The 18674-nt window shown below is 38.4% G+C and overlaps 1 protein-coding gene across 4 annotated transcripts in view; it reads right to left on the reverse strand.

Annotated features, from left to right (window-relative positions):
- Positions 1–18674, reverse strand: part of CTNNA2 (catenin alpha 2) — a 1212918-nt gene that overhangs the window by 941396 nt on the left and 252848 nt on the right. For all 4 annotated transcript variants that reach the window (XM_021088202.1, XM_021088201.1, XM_021088200.1 and 1 more), the window contains exon 3: positions 12884–13079. In XM_021088202.1, the coding sequence (XP_020943861.1) occupies positions 12884–13079 (196 nt within the window). The remainder of the gene's footprint in view (positions 1–12883; positions 13080–18674) is intronic.

Below are 18674 nucleotides of genomic sequence, written 5' to 3' on the forward strand. Positions count from 1 at the left end.
GAAGTTCCCAGGCCAGGGGTCAAATCAGGGCTGTAGCCACTGGCCTACACCACAGCCGTAGCAATGCCACAGGATCCAAGCCGAGTCTGCGACCTACACCACAGCTCATGGCAATGCTGGATCCTTAACCCACTGAGCGAGGCCAAGGATCGAACCTGCAACCTCAGGGTTCCTAGTTGGGTTCGTTCCCACTGCTCCAGATGGGAACTCCTATTCATTCTATTGTGACCATGGGAACAAGAGAAGAGTAAAACAGTATCAGGAAGTGACTCTGGATTTTTAAAACAGTCACTCATCTGTTGCCCTTCCTATTGCCGTCTTCTCTCCAATTTAACAGGAAGTCTCTTATCAGCACCTAATGATTAAGATATTTCTCTTAATATGAGGCTTAGGAGGTGCCTACTGTACAGCACAGGGGAACTGTATCCAGTCTCTTGGGATAGATCATGATGCAAGATAATATAAAAAAGGGAATATATATATATGTATATGTATGGCTGGTTCACTTTGCTATATAGGAAAAATCGGCACAACACTGTAAATCAACTAAATTAAAAAAAAAAAAAAAAAAAAAAAAGGGATATTTCTCTGCTTAGCCGTGCCATGTTGGGATGGTATCTCAGTAATTTATTGTAAGGTCTGATTTTTCCATATTGCTTGTAGGTCACTACAGAGGGCTGGGCTTCTAGGATCTTATATTAGCACGTGCTCAGGAAGACTCAGCTCAGCTTCAGAATCTGTGTGCTTTGCCCATTTATTTTCTTTTCCAAAAGCATGCTCACCCAGTCTCAGTTTCAGAAGGGTTCACTGCTAATGAAGAAGGCCTGGATTCCATCAAGCTACTGGCATACATCATAATTACAGAATCAGCTTTATTTTGGACAATCTTCCTCTGCTGTTCCTCAGGATGTTTACATCAAATGCATTTTTGATTGAATTACAGACCTAGCTATTAGCGCGGAAATGCTTGATAACCAGGTTTCTTTATGTGGTGATATAGAACATTTCCTTTTATGCAGGGTTGGAAAACAGATGCTTTGTTTAATTCCACCTTAAAACAAGGTGAAATTCAAATGAAATCCAGGTTATTTAGTGACCTACCTAAAAGATTATTGTTAATTTTAATTAAAATATAATTTAACTTTAATTACATTTATAATTAAAATATAAAATTTTACATTTTCCAACTGGTCGGCTACAGAACATAAAGATTAGCCCAATTTGTTGCTCAGCTGCAGCAAGTGCAGTAACAAACGATGATCACGATCAAGGAAATAGCCACCAGGTGTTTAAAGCCTGCAGCTGCTTAGGTCTGCTGCTAAGCCCTTTACAAGCATCCGGTGATCTGCTCTTCACAACAGTCTTAGAAGTGTTTATATCATTAGCCCCAAGAACTCATGCAAACACTGGTGCAGACAGAGTTAAGTTTAACGCAGCCTGAAAACTGAAGAGCTAGCATTGGACTCTAGGTCCACTGCCCACCACCTCCCATTATGCTCGTTCCTGATACCTGGCCCATCCTGGGGTGGACTGGTGTGAAAAGCACGCCTGGGTAGTAACATGTATGCCTATTTGCCACTGCCCTGGCTCCTCTATAGTCTCAGACATTGTTTTTGTTTGCTTTTTTTTTTCTTCTTTTCCATGCATGTCTATTTTTTTTTCTGACTATGTTTTGTATATCTTTGTAAGCCTCTTTAATCTTTTCTGCGAAAGGCAGGAACAGTTAGACTGACAAGTATGGACCGCAATAAAGAGTATTAAAGGGAACAGTCCCCAGTCGGCAATCTTTTAAACTAGATTTCCCATTGTATTCATGTACATGTATATAATTTATCATTCTTTGAAAGTTGGTCTAAGAATAAGAATATTTTAGCATTTATATTGCATTTGTTCTTGCCATTTTGCTAAGCATGAAGGCATAAGGGCCTGTTATTTTGTTTTTGTTTTTTTCCTATTGTGCTCAGCTCAACTAATAATGTATCAATATTGGTTCATTAATTGTTACAAATGTACCATAATAATATTAGATATTAATAAGAGAGGAAAATGGGTATAGGGTTATGGAAATTTTCTATATTACCTATGCTAATTTTCCATAAGTCTAAAATTATTCTAATATAAAATTTTGGGGTTTTTTTTAATGCAACAAGATTAGGTGATTTTGTAGAGACATGAGTTTTCAAATCTGTGCGGTAAATCCCTTGGACTGAGATTGATGGGTTATATGGTAATTGATGGGCTATATGGTAATTAACTGTCATTTTGCATCTGAATGAAGGAGTTCCTATTGTTCCATATCCCCACCATTATTTGCTATAGTTAATTTGGGGGATTTTATTGATTCTAGTAGGCATATACGGAAATCTTGTTTTATTTAATTCTTATTTTCCTAATGACAAATGATGTTAACTTTTTTTTCATATGCTTATTTGCCATTTGTATATCTTCCTTGGTGATCTGTCTGTTCAGGTCATTTGCCCAGTATTGAGTCTGGTGTTTTCTTGTTGTTGAATTTTAAGAGTTCTTTTTATATTTTAAATACAAGTCCTTTATCAGATATGTGACTTACAAATATTTCCTCCCAGTCTATGGTTTCTCTCCATTCTCTTACCACCGTCTTCCACAGTGAAAAAGTTTGCAATTTTAAGTTCACCTTATCAAATTAATCTTTCATTCATCATGCTTTTGGTGGTTCGATTTTTAAACTGCTTGTTCTATAGCCTGAAGTCACCACCCTACTTAATTTTGTTTTCATATTAGTTGTCTGCTTCCTATCAGAATGTAATATTCCTATAGGCGGAGAATGTCTATTTGCTTTCTTCTGTATTTTACACTCCCAGCCCCCCCAATAGTACATGTGCATAATAATACATATTTGTTGAGTTAGTCAGTTAATGGACATGGGGCTCTTTCAGCATCAATATGGATAATATCACTTGAAATGACTAACAGAATGATGCTGCCAACTAAAAACTGTCACTTGCCATCTGTCTCTACAAGGAAGCTGCTAGCCACTGCAGTCACAGACCTTTGACACATCCTGAAAGGAGTTCGGGGTGAAGATCAGGAATGAGGCACTCCGTGCTCTGGGAAAAACTGGCAGAACATACCTTCAGATAGCTAGATATTTTCAGATTTTATGAGCCCAATTTCTTGCATCTTCTCATATCTAGACAAGCACTAAAATCATTATCAGAGACATCTGCTGCTTGTGATGTAAAAACCCCCTGCCAAAATGTGTGCTTGATCACACATATCTTCCCCCCAACTTTTACCAAAATCACATACATACTGACCCCCTCCACCTCTTCAGAGCAGTTCCTCAGAGATATCTGAGAGGCTCCCTCCCAGGATACAGTCCTCATTTTGCCCCAAATAACGCTTAACTCACAACTCCCTTGTGATTTTTTTTCAGTCTACAGTATTAAGAGAAGACACAAAAAGCGTATTACACAAAAAGTATATTACAAATGAGGTAACAACCAATAAATGGAAGCTATTATTTTTATTACTATTATTATTTATTTATTTTGCTTTTTAGGGCCAAACCTGTGGCATATGGGAGGTCCCAGGTTAGGGGTCAGATCAGAGTTGCAGCTGCTGGCCTACGCCACAGCCACAGCAACGCCAGATCCGAGCTGCGTCTGTGACCTACACCACAGCTCATGGCAATGCCGGATCATTAACCCACTAAGTAAGGCCAGGGATTGAACTTGTGCCCTCATGGATACTAGTGGGGCTTATTTCCACTGAGCCACAATGTGAACTCCTTATTTTTATTTTTCTTACTGAAAGATTATAGCATTTTAAAAAGCCAAAGTTTCCAAAAAGAGGGGTGAGATAAAAGAACTGTCTACTGTTATCTCCTCATATGTTACAACAAGAGCCATGAACAGGCCTCCAGGTTCATGTGGGATATTCCTGGGCTCTCAACTACTGCAAACTGTGGCACACAAGTGTCTTTTTTTTAACAAAACATGCAATAGGTAAAACTACTGCAAATGGTAAAATCTGCATTAAGATTAATCCTAAGGTATAAGGCATTTTCATATTTATGCATTTTTTTCTTCATGATATTTTCACATCAAACATCTTTTTGTTTTTGTCACTGTACATACCTCTAGGTTTTTTTGTACTTTTTTTTCACTTCTAACATTAAAGCTTCTGAAAATTTACCTCATTCCTGGCTAGCATCCTTTTCAATAAGAAAATAATTAAAGATGACATGCACAAAGATGTAATAAGCTTAGGCTACTAATGAATCTAAAACTTTGGAAATAGAAGATTCATTTGGGGTACTATCTGCAAATAAGGTGTTATCCCAGCCATGTTGAATCTAGGTTTGTGGCTATGCCCAAGAATACAAATTTTTATGGACATTGCCCAGCTTCATCTGTGTTGCTTCTGAACCAGGTGGTCTGTGAACTTTAATCTGAGAAACACTTGCAAGTGAAGCCTCTATAATAAAGGACAGTTAGAGCTGCCACATGAGGAATAGTGAACAATAGTGCATGGACACGACAGACCATCACCGGATTTCTGACTCAGCTGTACTCCGAGACTGCAGAGACTCTCACCATACCAACTTCAAGGTCTGCCCACCCTTACTTGATCTAATAAACACACACTCTTTTGTATTACTTGAATAATATTATTTTGTATAGCTTGGATCTACACTCAGCAAAGTCCAGGCTCCAAAAAGTGAGACATGTAAAGAGAAACAAGGTCTCTTTCTCACCTAATACTTGCTTCTCAAATCTCGATTTTCTGTCCTAGAATTCTCTTCTCCCCAGAAGGTACTCCCCTTCATTGGGGATCTGCCCTCTAACCATACAGGGGTGCAATCTCACCCCACGGCCACAAGACCGCACATCACAACACAGAGAACCACCACCCATACGAAGGTAGTCAGGCAGCAGCACAGCACAGAAAAGGAAGCTTAATATCTCTAGGAGGCTCAAGCATTCAGAATGCAGAGCAGAGTCCTGAAGCAAGGGATATCTGAGACAAAAGGCCAACGGAGTCCTGCTGTACAGCACAGAGAACTCAACCCAATATTCTGTGATAATACATATGGGAAAATAATCTGAATGAGAATGGATGTGTGTACATGTATAAGTGAATCATTTTGTACAGCAGAAATTATCACAACCCTGTACACCAACCATACTTCGATAAAAACATAGAAAACTATAAACACCATGTAATAAATATTTGAGGAGGAAGAAGAGGTATAACTGACCAATAGATTCTGGAATAAAGAGAAATTCTTTGGCTTTTAAAGAAAAAAAAAAATCCTTGCACTAACCACAGTGTTGCTTTTCCTTTGAGAGTCTGCCCTCTGTGGAAAGTGGGGCAGGAGAAAGGACCCTTCTTTCTTCCCTAGATGCACTGCTTTACATATTAATAGGGTGACTGGAGGAAGAAACGCAGGGCTCTGTGACATCAAGAACTTCTTGTACAGGGAAATGCCCTCTGATCAGATCTCAGTTGGGGAGTTCACACAGTTGATATAAACTGGAGTTTCTCATGGCCAGCTCATTCCACCCACACCATATCCCAACTGCACAGTGGTTGGGGAGGAAGAAAGCCACCAGATCATCAGGAGGCAAAGGTTGATCTCTCAGAGATGAGAGGACACCTTCCTCTCTCCCTCCACTACTTTTTCTCAGTCTTATTCTGTCTTTGTCCATTGGTCATCTGATATTGAATAAATATTGCTTGGGTAAAAAAAATAGTAATAATGGAGATAGTAGATATCACTAGATCATTCCCCCTTTGAAGTTGTGTCAAAACAAGGAAAAGCTCAAATGAGCAGTGAAAGGTTGGACCATCTCTTTGATTTAGGAAATGGGAACTCCCCATCATCTTGTTTCTAACTATGCCTGAAGATGAAACTTCTCATCAAATCAGGGCTCCTATATGCATCCCCTGATTATCAATGACTTTCTTATCTCTTCGCCTTTTAAAATCAGATTGCTTAAATCTGAAATGTTTGCCCCACTGGCCTTCACAAAATTTTAATCAGTGCTCACCTTAAACGTCACTCCCTTCTCGCTAATTCCAACTGCATACCTTTCTTTTCCAACAGCCACTTAAATATTTAACTGCGGTGTAGATTTGGCTCCCTGGTATATACTCAATAGATATTCACTGAATGTCAGAATGTTAGACACAGTAACATTTAGCACAGAACTATATATATATCCATAACAATTTAATTAGAGTATCAGACAGTTTCACCTAAATCTCCCCTATCTAACTTTCTGTAAGCTATAAATCTGATAAAATGACTGACGGCCATCAGCTCCCAAAAGTGAAGCACTTGATGACTGATGGAGATTGATGAGTCATCCACATGGGGCTTATGAGCAAGAAGCAGATTAGTCCATTTGTTTCCAAATTGGCTGCATTACAATGGCATCACCTGGGAAACTTTAAAAATCTCAATGTCTGAGTCCCACCTCTGAGTTCCCGACATAAAAATGATAAGGCTTGAGGCCTATATACCAAGAATTTCAAAAGCTTCCTAGGTGATTCAAATATTCACTAACGTTTGAGAACTCAGACTAGCCCATAGTTTATACAGATATTGTTTTCAAGTCTGGGCGAGCTTGGCGGTAAACATTAAAAATGTTTTGGTGGGAGTTTCCATTGTGGCTCAGTGAGTTAAGAACCTGACTGGTGTCCAAGAGGATGCAGTTTCAGTCTGTGGCCTCGCTCAGTGGGTTAAGGATCCAGCATTGCCATGAGCTGTGGTGTAGGTGGCAGATGTGGCTCAGATCTGGCATTGCTGTGGCTCCAGTGTAGGCTGGCAGCTGTAGCTCCAATTTGACCCCTGTCCTGGGAATTTCCACATGGTACAGTTGCGATCCCTAAAAAGAAAAAAAAATGTTTTGGAATTCTCTGTCCCAACGTTTCTTTGGCCAGAGCTTCCACGTGGAGATGTGATTGAAATAACTTCCCTTTCGGTCCTTAGTAGTGATTATGGTATGAATTATGGTCTGCACATCTATTCAACCTGCTGGGACCACCTACACCTCCTACAGATTCTAAACTACAGAGTGATTCAATCCTCTATGGGGAGATGGTTAGATTTTGAGTCAGCTCTGCATGGCCCTGGGCCCTCGGTTGCTCATCAATAGGAAGGAGAGCTATTGTCATAAGGGGTACAGATTGACTTCCTAAATTACAATGAATAAATCTACTCTGATACCCACATAATATTTAATTTTTAAAAAAATCCTTTGTGACTTCCTTATGTAAAACAACCCAATAAGGCAAACTGAGTAATTCTTGTCTTTTTTTTTTTTTTTTTTTTTTTGGTCTTTTTGTCTTTTTAGGGCCACAACACAGCATATGGAGGTTCCCAGGCTAGGGGTCAAACTGGAGCTATATATGCCAGCCTATACCACAGCCACAGCCACAGCCACAGCAACATCAGATCTGAGCCATGTCTGTGACCTACACCATAGCCCACAGCAACACTGGATCCTTAACCCACTCAGCGAGGCCAGGGATCGAACATGCAACCTCATGTTTCCTAGTCATTCGTTTCTACTGTGCCATGACTGGAACTCCTATTGCCTGTTTTTGAAGAATGGAGACAATGTGGCTGAAAAGTAGTTAAGAAATTTACCTTAAATCATACAGTTATTGGCCCAAGTAACATTAGAAGTCAGGTATACTAATCAAACATCCAATACTTTGCTATCTTCACATGTAACCTCTTTGAATATCACCAGCCATGTGCTAGAGCATCATGCCAGGTCCTTTAAGAGCAGAAGGAAAACATACACATCATTGTTCCTATCCTGATAAAGTTTAGGAAGACAATATACATATATGTAATATTATACCTATGTTAAAACAGACACACACACTCCTGACCAAGTAACTCATCTTTTAGCAAAGTCTAAAATGTCAGTGTTGTAAGTCTGAGTACAGTTTCTCTTCTTAATATATATTTTGGTAATTTACTTTTACTACTTGTTTTTAATATAAATGCTGTCATAAGCCTACTCAAATAATTCTTTTGCAGTTTATACATTAAAAGCACAGGAAAATATTTTACTGAAATACTATAGGGTAAAAATATTGTCACCATTTATACTGAGCAATTTTCAAAATCTGGCATGTGGCCTAGGATTAAAATACATACATACATATATGCATACACCTACATATACTTTTTTTTTTTTTTTGGTCTTTTCTAGGGCTGCACCTGAGGCATATGGAGGTTCCCAGGCTAGGGGTCTAATCAGAGCTGTAGCCACTGGCCTACACCACAGCCACAGCAACGCCAGATTTGAGCTGCGTCTATGACCTACACCACAGCTCATGGCAACACCAGATCCTTAACCCACTGAGCAAGGCCAGGGACCGAACCCAAAACCTCATGGTTCCTAGTCGGATTTGTTAATCACTGAGCCACGACGGGAAATCCAAAATACACATATTTTTAAATGATAAAGAAATTCAACTAACACTAAGTTTATCATATGAGATACAATAATGACATACTTAGAAAGATAATTCCATATCTAATCTTGACAGATTGTAGTAATTATAATCGTGAATGTTGTGAAACTTCAAAAGAAAAATAAATGGTTCTATATTAAAAATCTGAAAATGGGGAGTTCCTGTTGTGGCTTGGTGGAAATGAATCTGACTAGTATCCATGAGGACACAGGTTGGATCCCTGGTCTTGCTCAGTGGGTTAAGGATCTGGCATTGCCATGAACTGCAGTGTAGGTCGAAGATGCAGCTCAGACTCCACGTTGCTGTGGCTGTGATATAGGCTGGCAGCTGTAGTTCCAATTAAACCCCTAGCCAGGGAACTTGCTGCAGGTGTGACCCTAAAAAGCCAAAAAAGAAAAAAAACAAACAAAAAAACACCAAAACAAAACACATATATGGATATCAGAGCCACTTTAAAGGAGGAGATAGTTTGAAATGTCAGTGTTTCCATAACTCCTGAATATCATTTTATGTGTTAGAAAGTAGATTTCTTTCTTTTCTTTCTTTTTCTTCCTTCCTTCCTTCCTGCCTTCCTGCCTCCCTGCCTTCCTTTCTCTCTCTCATTTTGGCCAGGCATCTAATGCACATCACAGCAGTGACCCAACCCACAGTGACCCAACCCATGGAGATAACAAGCCCAGATCCTTAACCTGCTGAGCCACCAACAAACTCTAGAAAGAAGATTTCTATGATGGAAGGAAAGATTCTGTGTTTCAGAGTTTCAGTGACGAAATACTCCTTCCCTGCTCCCCACTTGTTTCCTTTCCCCCGATCTCTCCCTCTGAAAATCAACAGTGGCTCTCACCTGTGAACACAACCTGGGTAATGGGCAAAACACAATACGTGGGCAGAGCCAGACAGGCTAAGACTACACCGTAAAGAACCGACTGAGGGAAGAAGAAGAAAAGTCCCTGTAGATGCATAACTGAAAGGAAGGCCTGAGGATTTTGCTGTCAGAGAAGAGGGGCGTCCCCCACACATGACAGGCATGTATTCGAGAGTGAGAGAGATCTGAAGTGAGAGAATCAGAAAGAATTTCAACGGCTTTTGCCAGTGAAATTTGTTTAAATGTTTCCTTGAATTTGCCCCTTGAATTCAGAAAAAGGGACATGTGGCAGTTGGGCTTAATGCAGGCAACACACAAGCATTGTTTCTTATGCACAGTGTTTCTGTAATAAGAAATGGATAATTTAGTTGAAATTAAAAATATCCTCTAGAAGAACAACCATGCTAAGCTGTCCTAAATTAGCACTGTTATAATTTTTCACTCTAACATCCCTAGGGCTCTCTGGCCAAGAACTATGTCGGTTATTACATTAGATCCACAAAACACCATTTCAGACAAGGTTTGAGAAATCTAAAGCATTAATTTCTACAGAAGGCGTGAAAACTAACTTCTAAGGAAAAAAATAAGGGAAAGCTAAGAGGTTGCTAAAGAAAATAAATGGGAAAATTCAACATCATAAAAGACAAATATCTGAGAAAATGACCTATGGACCAGTTAATCAAAACCTTCTGTTCAAGGAGAGGTTCACTATCTTGATGGTGGTGATGGTTTCAAAGTTTATACATCTGTCAAAACTTATCATATTATTTACTTTATTTATTTATTTATTTATTTATTTATCTTTTTAGGGCCGCACCTGCAGCATGTGGAGGTTCCAGGCTTGGGGTCGAATCAGAGCTGTAGCTGCCAGTTTATGCCACAGCCACATCAACACCAGATCCAAGCCACATCTGCAATTTACACCACAGCTCACAGAAATGCCAGATCCTTAACCCACTGAGTAAGACCAGGGATCGAACCTGCATCCTCATGGACACTAGTCAGATTCGTTTCCTCTGAGCCACGGCAGGAACTCCCAAATCATCTACTTTAAAAGTGTGAAATGCATTATATATTATCCAACCTAAAAAAAGAAGAAGGAAAAAAAAAACTATCCAAGCTAAAGATGTATAAATACAAATAAGCATCCATCTGCAATTCAGAAGGAATACCAGTTTTCAATAGCACTTGGAAACATGGAAGCTTTCATGTGGCTAAAACACACAAATATACTCCATCAACATCAGATGCAATTTGCAAAATTTAATATTTCAAATTAAAGTAACAATTTACATGAGTGTAATGTAAATAAAATTAACTTTTAGGGGGAAGAAGAGGATGGGAAGAAGATGGCAATAAGAAGAAGTGTAGTTATTGGTGTGGAAGGATGCTTGGTATTTCCAGAGACCAAATATCCATCTGCGAATTTAAAAAGTGGTAGGTTTGCAAGAAGAAAGAAGACGGAACATTGATTTGTCTATTCCTTCACTCATTCAACAAATATTTATTAAAGTCTTATGAGTACTAAGCATTTCTAGTCAATAATCACAAGAGACACAGCATGGTCTCTACCTCCATTCATTTCTTGTGTGGCAGAGAAGAACGTTATCAATCAAGTTACCTCCCCAATATTAAATTATCCTGTGGAGAGTGACAAGGAAAAAAAAAAAACCATGAAAAACTATGTCAGGAATATCAAGGAAGGTTTCCCTGGGAAGGTGTTCTTTGAACCGGATGTGCAGACTGAGCCATCTGTAACCATCTAAGAGGAGACAGTGTTATAAAGGTCTTGGGGCAGGCAAAGCAAGGTGCTTGTGAATAACTCAAATAGAAATTGGTCAATTTAAAGATATTTAGGAGGTACAATCTATGGGCTTTTGTAACAGGCTGTATTTGGGAGGAGAGGGAAGTAGCAGAATGATAGTAAGATTTCTATAATGGATACATATGTGTGGCATTCACTGAGATAGAAAATTGAGGACAGAGGCCAGGCTGGTGGGTAGGGGTCTGTTTTAATTCCACAGTGTCTTAGAGTTTTCAACTAAAGCTGCTGAATGAGACTACATTAAAATTAAAAATTTCTGTGTATCAAAGAACATCATCAACAGAGTGAAATGGTAGCTTATAGAATGGGAGAAAATATTTGCAAAACGATACCTGATCAAGGGTCAATACCCAGAATTCTTACAACTCAACAACAATAAAATAAATAACCTGATTAAAGAATGGGCAAAGGGCTTGAATAAACATTTCTCCAAAGGAGATATAAACATGGGCAACCACAATATGAAATGATTTTCAGCATAACTAATTGGAGAAACCCGAATCAAAACCACAATGAGCTATCCTCACACCCATTATGATGACTACTATTAAAAAAAAAAAAAAACCTCAAAAAAAATAACAAGTGTTGCCAAGGATGTGGAGAAACTGGAAACCTTGGGCACTGTTAGTAGAAGCTGTTATAGAAACTGTATGGAGGTTCCTCAAATAATTAAAAATAGAACTACTGCATGATCCAGCAATATCACCTCTGATTGAAAATCCAAAAGAACTGAGATCAACGTCATGAGGAGAGATATTTGCATACCCATATTCACAGCAGAATTACTCACAATAGCCCAAAGGTGAAAAGAACACAAATGTCTGTCAATGGGTGAATGGATAAAGGAAATATGGTATAAATATACAATAGAATATTATTTAGCCCTAAAAAGGAAGGGTGTTTTCAAACATGCTACCACATGGATAAACCTGGAGGACACTAGGCTAAGTGAAATAATCTAGTCACAAAATGACAAACATTGTATGATTCCACATACATCTAGAGTAGTAAAACTCATGGAAAAATAAAGTCACATAGTGGTTGCCAGGGGAGAGAGGGAGGGAGAAATTGGGGGTTATTTAACAGGTACCAAATTTCAGTTTTACAAGATGAAAAAGTTCTGGGGATTGGTTACTCAACCATGTGAATATACTTTTCATGACTGAACTATACACTTAAATGGTTAAGATGATGTTTTTTATGTTATGTATATTTTAGCACAATTGATTTTTTTAAAATATGCTGAATGAATAGTACTATAGCCAATTTGCTAGCTATATAATTGATCACTAGCTTACCAGATAGATTTTTGAGGAAAGCTTAAACTGTAAATGCAAATTTGGGAATCATACAAAGCAACAATAATTTTATCACACTACTTTATATTCCTCTCTTCTCTTCATCCTTAAAATCTTGGATTTTCAGTGACTCTATAAATATAAAGTCTTCTCATCCTATCCTCCCTAAAGCCCGAGTTTGACACAAGAATCTGGTTTCATCTACTGAAGATTTTGAAGCAAGAGCAGACATGGAGTGCTGGTAGCAGTGCTTTAGTGCCAAAACCAAAAAAATCTCTCTCTATGCACCTAATTCTAGCAGAATTAAAAATGACAAGTGTATTTCTATTCTTTTGAGTAGTCTTCTTTTTCTTGGAAAAAAAATCCACTGTTTACACATCAATATATATCCCTCTAGAATATTATTTTGCCTACCTTGTTTGCGTACATCCTCGACAGCAGCCACCAATTCTTCTTTGAGATCTTGACTCTCCTTAGCGATCTGTTCACCCTTTTCCAGGAAGTTTTGAGTGGCTTGCTCTACAGATGCAGCCAGTACATGGGCTTTCTTTGACCTCCCTTTCTTTTTACCAGATGGGCCTTTGTTGCTTGTGTTGACAAGGGTCGTCACCTTAAACATTAAAGAAACAAATTGTAAAGTGACTCTGCACAACTGTCTGGAAATAGCATATTATCACCTCTTAATTTTTAAATATCCTGTGCTTATTAATCATGAATACATAGCACATAGCCTCATCTTAAGGAAAACGTGGAATTATATAAATTAGCATATAATTGAACAGCTATTAATTTCAGGTAGAAAACACAAGCTGGTGAATAAGGAGGAACTGCAGACTCACCAGTAGCTCTAAGTTTCCAGGGCACCGGAGGTGGTGCTTTCACACGTTGACCAGTATAGTGCTAGTTGGAGTAACCACTTTCAGGTAAGACAGAAAAGAAAGGAGAATTTGGAACTGCCTTTGAGCTTTGAGTCAGGAGAACCAATACTCAAGTCCTTAACACAGACTTTTTTAAGAGTTTTGTACTTCTGATTTCATCTCATAAAACCAAGATGGTAAATCTGATCCAAGGAGACGAAATGATTCAGTCTCAACATTTGGTTAACCTGCTAAAATTCCCAGAACTGTAATGAGATATACATTATCACGCTTTTTCTAAGTGTCATAATTTGGATATATAACTCAACTGCCAAACTTCTCTGAGCACTGTATCTAGAGCTATTTAATCACCAACAAAGCCTTTTACTTTTTAGGGCAGCACCCATGGCATATGGAAGTTCCAGTGCTAGGGGTTGAATCAGAGCTGCAGCTGCCAGCCTGCCCCACAGCCACAGCAAAATGGGATCCAAACCACATGTGTGACCTACACAGCAGCTCATGGCATACTTAACCCGCTGAGCGGGGGCCAGAGATCGAATCCACATCCCCATGGATTTAGGTCAAGTTCATTTCCGCTGAGCCATAATGGGAACTCCTAACAAAGCATTTAATATCTTTTAAACAACTTATCTCCTATAGACTTCTGAACCTTTATTTTCAGCCAGTGAGAACCTGTGGAGAGAAATGAATGCAATTGTTCCATATTTTGTGCAGCCAGTCATCTCTACCTTTGCCCCTTTTTTTTTTTTTTTTTTTTTTTTTTTAAATCAGCTTCACAAGAACGTAGGTGCTGTGGCTTTTTTTTCACTGACATGTGCCCTGGTTAGCAAACTAAAGCTTTTATTGGAGGTTGTCGAGAAAGCTAGTCCACAGAAAAATTCTAAACGCTGTTGTTTCTACTTGCTTTCCTCTGAGAGCAAGAAAAGTGATTAGTTAAAGTCACAATTAATGTCCAGTCAGTTTATGGGCCAAAAGATAACAACAGAAGAATAAAAAAGTATTGAATAAATGTGAACTAAGATGATCAATACAGTAGAAACCATTACTCAAGATGTGGTTCATACAGCATTTGGAACTATCATACTTGGGGTTTTTTTGATTGCTAAATAATTAGATACAGTGAATTAAAGAAGGACTTTGTAAGGACATTTAAGTACAAACACAGAAGAAGAAAGACTAAATCATTAAGAATAAGACTGAGAAAATGTTAGCTGTAAAATGTGTATACAGCCAGTAACCCATGAGAGTCTTTTCCATTCCACCCACAGAGGCAACCATCAGAAGAAAGACAGCCTGTTTCCAAAGCTACTTTTCTGAAGTACAATCAAGTTCACCTTAATGAAGATTTACCCTAACATAATGACATGGTTCTCTTCCAGGAACCTCAGTTGCCCCAAAGAACCACAATCTAGAAATAGGCTCTTACGCCCCCTAAGCAAACATCTCAAAAACCTTTTATTTGTATTTTTTCATGTATAATCATGGGCCACTTTATTTAACTCAGTTTCGGTTTTAACTCAAATCCTGACTCCATCACTTCCTAGATATTTTTTTCTGCATCACTTTTATTTATTTATTTGAGTATAGTTGATTTATTGACAGTGATGTGTCAGTTGCTGCTGTACAGTAAAGTGACCCGGTCATACATATATGCATTCTTTTTCTAATACTGTCTCTGATCATGTTCTCTCCCAAGAGATTGGATATAGTTCCCTTTGCTGTACAGTAGGACCTCATCACTTATCCATTCTAAATGTAAGAGTTTGCATCTACCAATTCCAAACTCCCAGTACATCCCCTCCCTTCCCCCTCCCCTTGGCAACCGTAAGTCTGTTCTCTATGTCCATGAATCTGTTTCTGCTTTGTGGATAGGTTCATTTGCATCATTTTTTAAAAATCAAATATACTTGTAGAATTTAAGATATAATATGGCATTGCATAATTTAAGAAGAGATATTATTCTGATACATGTTGTAATATGATTGCACTGCAGTGATACTTGATAGTTGCTACCTCTATCACTTTTTGCCATTACAGTACAATATTGTTGTCTATGTTTATTACACTGTCTATTAGCTCTCTGTTCAGGCTAGACTCTTTTTTAGAGGAAAATATTCCTATTCTCGCTAATATCTGATTTGTTCTCATTTCATACGTAATTCTGAAAAGTTGTGTGATCTAATTTTTCATTCTTCCCAAACTATATATAAAAAAAAATGGATGAGGGAAACAGCCATTTCCTTTAGGCATACAGACAATTTGGGCACGTGGAAACTGACAGTCAATCTATCAGAAGAGCTAAATGACTGCATTGTGTTTCATTTTTTGTAAAGGCAAACAAATTTCAATTTTTCTGTTATCTCATGGTGCATTTAGTGCATTAACCACAGTTTAGGTAAATCTCATAATAAGTCAGTATGAAGTGTCCATTATGTGGGAAGAAAATAAACATAGACCATTACCAGAAAGTTCCTAAGAAAAATGTAATTACTGTCAAATAAAGCAAATCAATTCAGTCCTCTTTTAGAAAGAGCTCTCATTTATTCACGTGTGGAAAAACATAAAGGGATGTAAGGGAGAAGAACAGAAGGAAAACTATGAGGCTCCCTAAATACTCATTTCTTAATCAGTTTAGAATAAAGAAGTAATTGTTAACTTTCCCCATTGCTATTTAGTGCTTTGTTGAAGGACAAAGCCAATAAATTAGACAAGAAAAAAAGATATAAATATTAAAAAGGTAGACACTAAACTGTCATTACTTATAGAGAATATGGCTGTATCAAGAAAATACAAAAGAGGGAGTTCCCATTGTGGCTCAGTGGGTTAAGAACCAAACTAGTGGAGTTCCCGTCGTGGCGCAGTGGTTAACAAATCCGACTAGGAACCATGTGGTTGTGGGTTCAGTCCTTACCCTTGCTCAGTGGGTTAACGATCCGGCGTTGTCGTGAGCTGTGGTGTAGGTCGCAGACGCGGCTCGGATCCCGCGTTGCTGTGGCTCTGGCGTAGGCCGGTGGCTACAGCTCTGATTGGACCCCTAGCCTGGGAACCTCCATATGCCGCAGGAGCGGCCCAAGAAATAGCAACAACAACAACAACAAAAAGACGAAAGACAAAAAAAAAAAAAAAAAAAAAAAAAAAAAAGAACCAAACTAGTATCCGGATCTGGTTCAATCCCTGGCATCGCTCAGTGGGTTAAGGACTCAGCATAGCCACAACCTGCAACACAGGTCACAGATGTAGCTCAGATCCAGCGTTGCTGTGGCTGTGGCATAGGTCTGCAGCTGCAGCTCCGATTCAACCTTTAGCCTGGTAACTTCCATATGCTGCAGATGTGGCCCTAAAAAGACAACAAACAAACAAAAATGAAAATACAAAAGAATTAAAAGACAAACTATTAGGACTACTGTAAGAGCAAAGAGCAAGGTGGCTAAATACTAAATAAGCAACACAGGTCTAATAGAAGGGTTTTACCATTTGAAAAATCTAGTTTAAAATACCCTATAAATTGATAATATCATAGATAGCCATAACACAAAGTACTCATGCTTTGTGAAGAAAATTGTGAAAGAAAGTTGCAATCATAATGAAGAACCATAAAAGATGATCTAAATAATAGAGAAACACACCAAGATCTCTGGAGTCTATAGATATCTGTGCCTGGTTGATATCCAGGTGGATATGAGGTCTTGGGTAGATTGGGTTTGTAGACTTTCAAATGTCTAGTACAGTCTGTTGGCATGGTTAAGAGGTGGTTATTAAGAGATGGTCATTCTACAGAAACTCCTGGTTGAATGGTACCATTCTTCCTCCCACCCAACCAGGCACTATCTCTAACCCCTACACCAACTTTCACTTAAGGCAAGAGCCATTCAAGATCCAAACACTCTGCTTTGCTCTCTAACAAACTGCAAGCACATCTTTTGTGCAGTAGGGGAAAAAAAAAAAACAAAAAACAGAAAACATAAAGTTCCAGCAACAGAGACTAAGAATAATAGCATGAACACTGACATGTAAAAATGGACATGGTGTTTTCTAGGGGGTAAGGAGATCATTTTCACTTGAGAAGGTGCCTCTCTATGAATGATACAGGAAACAAAGTTAAACAGATGTGGTGGAGCAAAACGTTGAAAGCCAAGCTAAGGAATTTAGATTTTAGGAGTCACTGTCAACATTTTTTTTTTTTAAAGAGAAGCATATGTGTTAAAGTGTCCATGTTCTCCTTCCATTCATTTATAAGCCCACTGAAATTCTGCTTTCATCTCCACGCCTCCTGTAACAGAGTGCTCTTAAACTGATCTCTCACTAAGGTAATTAATATGTTGCAAAAAATCAAATTATTCTTATCTATCATACTATTCTGTCAAATTCAGTGCTATTGACTCAACTCCACTTCCTTCTGGAAATGTCTCCTGGAGAATTCTCTTAGCAATAATATTTTCCTTTTCTAAACTTCTGCTGCTTTTCAAAGAACCATCAAACTTACTTCTCTCTGAAAATCATCTTTATCTTCTCCCCTCCTACACTAGAAAAGGCTTGATGCTATCATAACCCTTTTAAACTAATCTTCTGATCATATGATTCAGATTCATCAGCTATGCCAACTTCTCTCCAAATCTTCAACATGATCCCTCTCTGTAGGCTCCTCAACCTTAGCTTAGAAGGACACTTGACTTTCTCTAGTCCCACTTCAAATACTTCCTCAATGTCTCTGCCTGTCATGAAAGAAGAGAATAAATCTGCAGCTCACAGATCAGAATATAAGCAGTCAATGATCCTAAGACTTTGACATAATAATGGTTCTAATGGACCCTGACCAATATAAAATCTTGGCAATGGCCAGAGAATGGGCACCATTGTTTTCGGATATGGTGTGATCTGAGTATAAAACTGTCATAGTGGTGTAGACTACTCATCATCTAATGTCCTAAGGGTCGACCCTCAAGTCTTTGATAATGGCTGTAATGCTGTAGTCAATATCATTGCATTCCTTTCAATGTATTTTATTGTAGGACAATTTATCTGACTATGTCTCTGCTACTTGATCAGTTTTCTGCTTCTAGGATGTACAAGCTCAATAGACATGGAAGCCATCTTCCAAAACAATAAGCAATAGTGAGGTCACCAAGGCACTTTGTCTTGGCAACTCTGTCACATCTGCCTGAAACCAACAATGGTATAGTTTGCATAAGCCTTAGTGATAGGGTAGACAAATGAAAGTGAGCTCTAGAAGGTGTCATTGTCACCTGGGGCTTATTAGAAATGTATCCTCTGAGGTCCTACTCTAGACCTACTAAAAGAGAATCTGCATTTTAGCAAGATCCCCAAGT

Source organism: Sus scrofa, chromosome 3, assembly GCF_000003025.6.
Source record: "Sus scrofa isolate TJ Tabasco breed Duroc chromosome 3, Sscrofa11.1, whole genome shotgun sequence".
NCBI classification, from domain to species: Eukaryota; Metazoa; Chordata; class Mammalia; order Artiodactyla; family Suidae; genus Sus; species Sus scrofa.